Below are 9,179 nucleotides of genomic sequence, written 5' to 3' on the forward strand. Positions count from 1 at the left end.
ATTTATCTGAAGCAACACAGGGCTCTTTTTGGCAGAGAACGGGAAGAGTTTTTCTATTTAGTCCTACTTCATTGCTGACAAAACCAGCAGGGTGAATGTCAGGCTCCTCAGGTTCTGTCTAAAGCCCCTTCATTTTGGGCAGTTTGAAAGGCCCTTAGGGACCTGGAGATGCTGGCCCTGGGGTCTCTCTGGTTGTGTTACTGAGTTGGCAAACTGGCCATAGCATGAGGCCATGAGGTCTGCCAAGTTTTCCAAACCTTGTAAATCCAGATTTATAGCTGGCTGTACATAAAGTCAAGTAGGGTCATGATTAGTACAGGATGGTCAGAATGTAGGAGAGAATTTTGCATTGAACTTTTAAATAGGAAGAGCGTTTGGAGTCTTGAGTTAGGAGAACTATATTGTAACTCTGGTTTGCACAAACCAACAAGCTGAGGCACAGAGCACAAATGGCAGTCGTTGCCATAGAAATAATTGTAACAACTCATACTTCTGATGTGTCTCTATATGTCAGGCACTGTTCTAAGCATTTAAAATGCATTAGCTCACAGAAGCCATACAAGGTAGGACTATTCTCATTTCCATTCACCATGAGACACAAAGAAGGCTGCAGTGATTGCCCAGTTAAGGGGTGGAGCCATGATTTGAACCCAGACACTAACGTGTGTTGAGCTAAACTTAGGTCGTGGATTAGCCCCTTTAATCCTCACAATTGCTCCCTGAGTAGGCACCATCCCTGAGGCCCAGGACAGGACCCCTGACTATGGTTCTCATTTCCTGAGGTTCTAACTGCAGCAGTCCACCCAGGTCATCACAGAGCTGGGAACTGTTCCTTGTGGGCCTGGACAGGGAGGTTTATATTGCTTACAATGAAATCCACAAGTTCTGGTCTTTGATACTTGACTGTGGTACCGCCTGTTTCACTTTCCCCTCCTGACATCACCCTGCGCAAGCTGTCCTACATTCAGCACCCTGAGTGAGTGACCCCAGGACTGCCCGCAGTGAAGAGGCTCCCAGGGAGAGCTGTCTGGGGTAGTGGGCTGAGCTGCAGCAACCTAGCTTAGCCAGAGTAAGTTGTTCCTCACTCTCCTTTCCCGTCTTTTCAGGAAGGCGCATTTGCATTGGTTTTCAAGAGCATCCACTACCCCGGAGAAGCCGTGGCCACAAGGTGAGGCAGAACTCATTGACATTTCCAGTAACAAATAAAATAAAATCACTTAGCTTGAGGCACAAGGGCCTCTGGCAAAACAGAAGGTGCTCACTCTATCTAAGGGACAACTGTGGCTTAGCCACAGAGAATGTACCCCACCAGCTCTGTGGCTGGAGCTTCTGATTTTTTTAAAGAGAAACTAGAAAGTTGGATTTTTATTTGAAATCTCTAGACTTTTTTTTAGAAATTGACAACAAATTCAAACTAAAAATAAAGTTGTATAGCAAGGGCAGGTCCAGGTTTCAGGTCAACTTCAGAGATTCCCTTTAGAAAAAGCATGCAAAATTATGAACATGAAATTAGGAACAAAAATGAATGTTGATTTGAATCCAGTAAAGAAGAGGCCTTGAAGGCCAAGAGCTCAAGCTTCATCACCTTCATGCCAGGTGTGATCCAGGAATCAGCTGAGAGGGCCTGGGTCAGCCCACATGTCCTTCTGTTAGAGCCCTGTGGCCCCCAGCAATGTGTGGATTCACACAAGTGGGCATGTGAGTGCCATCCTATAATATTATATTCAGATGGGTGGATTATCCACCTATCTGTCCATCTGTCCATCCACTCATTTGTCTATCTACCCATTTATCTGTCCATCTATCTATCCATCTGTCTATCCATCCATCAATCAATCTGACCATCTATCTACCCATCTATCTATCCATCCATCCAACTAATATTTGTTGAGTATTTACTGTGTGCTGAGCCCTGGGGACCTAGTGACACCCAACCTGGTCCTACCCTTAAGGTAGCAGTCCCCAACATTTTTGGCACCAGGGACCAGTTTCATGGAAGACAGTTTTTCCACGGACCAGTGGCAGGGGGGATGGTTTCGGGATGATTCAAGCACATTACATTTATTGTGCATTTTATTTCTATTATTATTACATTGTAATATATAATGAAATAATTATACAACTCACCATAATGCAGAATCAGTGGGAGCCCTGAGCTTGTTTTCGCTTGCCAGTCACCAATAGGGTTTTTTTGTTTTGTTTTGTTTTTTTAAATCTATTTGTTTATTTATGGCTGTGTTGGGTCTTCGTTTCTGTGTGACCAATAGGATTTTGATATGAGTCTCTAGCAGTTGGTTTATTACAGTCTCTGTGCAGTCAAACCTCTCTGCTAATGATGATCTGTATTTGCAGCCACTCCCCAGTGCTAGCATCACTGCCTCAGCTCCACCTCAGATCATCAGGCATTAGATTCTCATAAGGAGCGGGCAACCTAGATCCCTCGCATGTGCAGTTCATAGTAGGGTTTGTGCTCCTATGAGAATCTAATGCCACTGCTGATCTGACAGGAGGCAGAGCTCAGGCAGTAATGCAAGCAATGGGGAGCGGCTGTAAATATAGATGAAGCTTCGCTCACTTGCCCACCCACCACTCACCTCCTGCTCTGTGGCCTGGTTCCTAATAGGCCACGGATCGATACTGTGGCCCAGGGGTTGGGGACCCCTGACTTAAGGACTGGACAGTTGTGCAGGAGGACAGAGCAGGGCAGAAGATGGTGATGCTCTGTGATGGGGGTTGGGAGGCAGTGCACGGGGGGCCTAAGGGGAAGCAGGTGTCAGCCTGGGGAAGGCAGGCAGAGAAACCAGCGTGAGCAAAGACAAGGAGCCCAGAGTGATTGTGGCGCTTTAGGGATCTGCAGTTAGGCCAGGATGGTGATGGGGAGGGGCACTGGTGGGACTTGAGGCTCTTCTAGTCTCAGTGTGTGCTTACTGACACCTTTTGTGTACCAGGCATGGGTGACAAGAGCAAACAAGATTGTAGGGACACTGCCCTATGAAACTCGAGAGCTGGTGGGGAGTGGGGAGGTGGGCAGAGGCCCAGCTCTGCAGGATCTAGGTTGCCCTGTGGTTGCAGGCTTTATTGTGAAGACACTGGGGAGCCATTGAGAATGCACCTGTGGACCAGACTGTCATAGTATCTAGGCAGGAAATTATGTGAATATATTATGATTTTATTTTTTTCTGGGACAGGAACTAATTTACCATTTGGAATTTAAGTCTTTCAAATCAGAGAATTATAAAATGCCAGTTGGTCCCTATCAAATTTTGAAACTCCTTTTAAAATCTATTACCATGTTATTACTAGTTTGCAGAAGAAGATAGTGTGAAGAAGCAGTAAAGCTTTACTTTTCTAAAATGTCTATAATTAGTGGCTCTATAAATTCTGGGACAAACTTTGGCATGTCTTGGGAGCACTTTGCACTGGGGAGAGGGCTAGATGCGGGGACCCTCTCTTCAGTGCTCAGAGGACATCCAGCCAGGCCCAGGGTGTCAAGGCAATGGGTAACTCGATTCCCTCTTGTCCCTACAGGAGAGGCAGCCCCCTGCTCATTGGAGTGAGGAGCAAATATAAACTCTCCACAGAACAGATCCCCATCTTATACAGGACACGTAAGTTTCTTGAGAAGGACTTGAACAGCGCAGCACTGTTCTGGTGCCAGCAGCTCCCCTCAGAGGCAGGATGCCTTCCTTCACTCTGCTAGGGCCAGGTCCAAAAGGTTTTCCTGCAACTGGGACTTGGCTCCATTTTTTCAAAAGCTTTTTCTTGTGGATATTTTCAAGCACATACCCAAGTTGAGGGAGCTGCTGCTGTGGTTCTGTTATATAAAGGCACCTGTGCCCTGATTGGAGTGTTGATTTGGTTTGTTTTGTTCATAGCCGATTCAGTGCTCTTACTATTTGGGGATCTTTTACACAATTTGGCTGATGCAGCCAAAGCTAAAAATTGCCCATTTCTCCCACACATATTCAAAGGGGAAATTGGCTTCTTCGTGTTGTTCCAAGAAAATAGTCTAATGGGATTTGTGATCCTTTCCTTCATTTGCTAGGCAATATTGAGAATGTGAAGAATATCTGTAAAACAAGGATGAAGAGGCTGGACAGCTCGACCTGCCTTCATGCTGTAGGCAATAAAGCAGTGGAATTCTTCTTTGCTTCTGATGCAAGGTAGCTACACCTTGTTTCCTGTCTTTCCTAGGATGATGTAATCAATAATGACTGGCTAAACACCCCCATTTCTTACTTACTCCCCCGTTTGAGCTGTTTTCTCAAGGGTCAGCAAGGTGAAGCGGTGATGGTAGATTTCAGCTCTCGGTGGCCCTCCTGAGGGAATCCTTGCCCACTGAGCACTTTTTACATGTCTGTCATCAGCAGCCCTGGTGGCCAAAGGCAAGGTCTACTGATCTACACAATGTTTTGGGCCTGTACAGAATAAAGGAATTCGTTGCCAACATTTTAAAACTGGGAAATTTCCCATAAAAATCTGAATTTCTAGCTTTTCTAAAAAACCAGCAGATCTGAGCACACCAGACTGCTCCCCCAACCCTCTTTGGGGCCATTCAAAGTCTGCTCCCTTTAGATGGGGCAAGTGTCTCCAGACCTTTGGTCCTTCCTGAACCTTGCCTGCCTTTGCCAGAGTCTGACCATTCATAAAAGACAGAGCCAAGATTGAGGGTTTTGGTCCAAAGTCCATGTTCTCATCAATACACCAAACAGTAATTCTGAAATTTGAGAAAGTAGGCTTCATGCCCATTTTAGTACAAAAGATGTATACACACACATACACTTAGAAAAGACCAAAACACTTTCCTGCTAGTTGAAATAGAAAACCACCATAAACACCACCATTACTACCTCCTTTATCCAAACCTTTATTATGCCTCTTTCCCACCAGCCTCTGGTAAGGCCTTGCTGTGAAGCAGGGAGGACACCAGGTGAGGTCTCCTGGGACACGTGAAGTAACAGGAACCTACAGCCCAGGCTGCAAGGCCTGTTTCAGCCCACAGCCAGCATTGTACTTAATGCTGATACGAAAGGTCAGCATTTCCCAAACTGTGTTCCTTAGGGCACCATTTCAATGAGAAGCTAATATTATTTCAATGATTCTAGGACATGCAATTATTCTATAGATTTTAGCATCTGTAAGTGGCATCTGGGAATTATAATTTGCTACAGTTTTTATATACTTCTTAGAAGTATATAAAATAATCATGATCTTAAGATCAATGTTACCACTCTATGACATAAATCACAGCAAGATCCTTTTTGACCCACCTCCTAGAGAAATGGAAATAAAAACAAAAATAAACAAATGGTACCTAATGAAACTTAAAAGCTTTTTCACAGCAAAGGAAACCATAAACAAGACCAAAAGACAACCCTCAGAATGGGAGAAAATATTTGCAAATGAAGCAACTGACAAAGGATTAATCGCCAAAATTTACAAGCAGCTCATGCAGCTCAATAACAAAAAAACAAACAACCCAATCCAAAAATGGGCAGAAGACCTAAACAGACATTTCTCCAAAGAAGATATACAGATTGCCAACAAACACATGAAAGAATGCTCAACATCATTAATCATTAGAGAAATGCAAATCAAAACTACAATGAGATATCATCTCACACCAGTCAGAATGGCCATCATCAAAAAATCTAGAAGCAATAAATGCTGGAGAGGGTGTGACGAAAAGGGAACACTCTTGCACTGTTGGTGGGAATGTAAATTGATACAGCCACTATGGAGAACAGTATGGAGGTTCCTTAAAAAACTAAAAATAGAATTACCATATGACCCAGCAATCCCACTACTGGGCATATACCCTGAGAAAACCATAATTCAAAAAGAGTTATGTACCAAAATGTTCATTGCAGCTCTATTTACAATAGCCAGGACATGGAAGCAACCTAAGTGTCCATCAACAGATGAATGGCTAAAGAAGATGTGGCACATATATACAATGGAATATTACTCAGCCATAAAAAGAAACGAAACTGAGTTATTTGTAGTGAGGTGGATGGACCTAGAGTCTGTGATACAGAGTGAAGTAAGTCAGAAAGAGAAAAACAAATACCATATGCTAACACATATATATGGAATCTAAGAAAAAAAAAAGTGTCATGAAGAACCTAGTGATAAGATGGGAATAAAGACACAGACCTACTAGAGAATGGACTTGAGGATATGGGGAGGGGGAAGGGTGAGCTGTGACAGAGTGAGAGAGTGGCATGGACTACCAAACGTAAAATAGATAGCTAGTGGGAAGCAGCCGCATAGCACAGGGAGATCAGCTCAGTGGTTTGTGACCACCTAGAGGGGTGTGATAGGGAGGGTGGGAGGGAGGGAGACGCAAGAAGGAAGAGATATGGGAACATATGTATATGTATAACTGATTCACTTTGTTATAAAGCAGAAACTAACACACCATTATAAAGCAATTATACTCCAATAAAGACGTTAAAAAAAAAATTTAGAGGAGAAGTCACAGAGAAACTTGTCTTTGACCTGAACTTGAGTTTCCATTAAGATTGCAATGCAGGGATATTACAGATGAAGGTAATCACATAAACTTACTATACTGAAATTTGCAGAGGTTATGAGTGTTGTTCAAGATCCCAAAGCAAGTGCATTGTGGAATCAGAATTTTAAGTGAGGCCTAATGAACTAAAAACAAGCCCTTTCTGTGATACCATGTTGCCTTTGAAGTAGTTTTTTTGGTGGGCTGGTAGAAACTGGTTCCAGTGTTTCTTAAAAGAATGACTAGTTCTGTCCCCCTGTGGCCCCCCACCCCCGAGTTGATCCTCAAAGTTTCCTTTAGAATGGACTTGGTAAAATGCAGACATACAAGTATTCATGACGCCTGTGTCCAATCATTTCTCCTGCCATAGACTACTTCACTTCTAGGATTATATGAATTGAATTATGCTTTTCCCTCCTCCAAGAATTCCTTTCTCCCTATGGGGCATCTGGGAAACCCACTTCATTTTTCAAAACTCAGTTTACATATTATGTCTTTTGTGCAGACTTCTTTTTAGTGTTGTGATCACATGCTTCTTTTTGCTACCCTTGCACTTCTGCATGCCTGATTGTTGCACTCGCTACACTGTATTGTATTTTTTACATATCTCTGTCTTCTCCTGGGCAACATTCCTTGGGGCCAGGGACTACCTTTTTTCATCTATTGATGTTGCCTTAGCATGTTAACTTGTTGTGAAGTAGTTACTTATAAAAATGAGATTTGATTAAATTGAAAAATTGTTATGTAAAAAAAAAAAAATCAATGTTACCTTATATTCAATGAAGTATGGTAGATGTTTCTCAAAAAAAAAAAAAGACAAATGCTTGAAAGGAGATTAAAGAATTATTTGTAGGCAATACAATTATATACTTTGAAAATCCAGGGCTTCCCTGGTGGCGCTGTGGTTGAGAGTCCGCCTGCAGATGCAGAGGACACAGGTTCGTGCCCCGGTCCGGGAAGATCCCACATGCCGTGGAGCGGCTAGGCCCGTGGGCCATGGATGCTGAGCCTGCACGTCTGGAGCCTGTGCTCCGCAATGGGAGAGGCCACAACAGTGAGAGGCCCGCGTACCGCAAAAAAAAAAAAAAAAAAATCCACTTGAAAGGCTGTTAGAAGTTATACTTGTGGCTGGTCAGAGTATAAAGGTATAGAAATTCGACATTCCAGCAGTTGTCACTTTGCTGTCTGCTCAGTGAGGTGGGTGGTAGGGGACCATATCTACCCTGTTCCCCCTCATGTCTCCACAAGTGACTGGCACAGTAGGCTCTCAGCAAACTTTCGTTGAACTAAAAAAGTAATCTATTTACCAGAGCTGAAAAAAAGTTTTAATCCCTTAAAATAAATTTAAATAAAAATAGTCCAAGAACCTGTTTGGGGAAGACTACAGAAATTTACCATGAGAAATAAGAAGAGATTTGAATAAAGGGAGAGATTCCACATTCCTTGGTAGGAAGCCTTAATATTATTCTGAAAACGTTAATTGGTTTAAAGTTAATTTAATAATTAAAAATTATTTTTAAAGATATTGACTTCTTAATCTGTAAATTCGATGCTATAATTAAAATCCTTGACATTATTTTGTTTGTTTAGGTTTTTGGAACTTAATAAAGTGATTCTATAATGTATTGTGTGTAGATGAAAAAGCATATATTGAAAAATAAGAGTGACCAAGGTGACCGTTTCAGGTACGAAGGCACATAGAGCTCTCGTGACAACAGTGGCCAGCATTGCTGTGCACTTATGGCTGGGCGCTGTGCTGAGGGCTTCACCAAGACTAACCCATTTAATAATCACAACAAACCTCTGGTGAAGGCACAGGGGTCATCTCCCAGTTTAAAGCAGAGGAACCCGAGATGGGCTCAGAGGGGTCATGTCTGTGTTGCCCGAGGGCACAGGCTGGTAAGAGACAGGGATGAGGATTCCACCTCAGGTCTAATTCCTGGGCCAGTAATTTTGATGACTGCCATCCATTCTGTAAATTAAAACAGTAATTATATTTAAACATGCAGATGTACACACACAGGTGAATACAAACACACGTATTAAGCACTGTCTGAAGGACAATACTTGTAAGTAGCATTTATCTACTGGAGATTGAATCGGGCCGTTTTTACTTCTTCCTCTTGTTGCCTGTGTTTTCTGCTTTTTATTCAAAGAATGTATATTGTTTAAAATATTTTTTCCAGTGCAGTGGCTTTCCATCCTTCTTTGTCTTTCTTCCCTAGGATCTGGAGACACCTCTCTTAGAACCATAGAACTTGATTATTTCTCTTTTTAACTTTGCATCAGGAGTTTTAAATGCTCCTTTTTCTGCACAGGGCACATGTCGGTGTAGCACTTGGTAGAATGAGGGTTTTTTTCTCCCATGGTCCTTCAGGTACCACCTTCATGGTTTTTACCATATCTATGTACCACCTGTACTATTGATTACCTAACTTTCTTTTTCATTTACCAACTTTTCTAACAATTTTATTTTTAAAAGAAACTTTCTGTTTCCATCTCAAGGGAAAAATTCTTATTTCCACACAGAGAAAGTTACTATAAAAATAAACACAATGACTGCACATTTCATTAGTGGATAGATCTTATAGTTTGCTTTTAAGTTCCCCCGCTTTTTCTTGCTTTGTGTGTGTGTGTGTGTGTGTGTGTGTGTGTGTGTGTGTGT

The 9,179-nt window shown here is 42.4% G+C and overlaps 1 protein-coding gene across 1 annotated transcript in view; it reads left to right on the plus strand.

Annotated features, from left to right (window-relative positions):
• The window catches only part of GFPT2 (glutamine--fructose-6-phosphate transaminase 2), a 45,434-nt gene that overhangs the window by 21,587 nt on the left and 14,668 nt on the right, over positions 1-9,179 (plus strand). Inside the window, exons 7-9 of the mRNA XM_027096394.1 lie at positions 1,107-1,168; positions 3,529-3,608; positions 4,046-4,163. Coding sequence (XP_026952195.1) covers positions 1,107-1,168; positions 3,529-3,608; positions 4,046-4,163 — 260 coding nt within the window. The remainder of the gene's footprint in view (positions 1-1,106; positions 1,169-3,528; positions 3,609-4,045; positions 4,164-9,179) is intronic.

This window comes from Aethalodelphis obliquidens, unplaced genomic scaffold (genome assembly GCF_003676395.1).
Source record: "Aethalodelphis obliquidens isolate GAN/ISIS:26980383/991018 unplaced genomic scaffold, ASM367639v1 scaffold102, whole genome shotgun sequence".
In the NCBI taxonomy this organism is placed as follows: domain Eukaryota; kingdom Metazoa; phylum Chordata; class Mammalia; order Artiodactyla; family Delphinidae; genus Aethalodelphis; species Aethalodelphis obliquidens.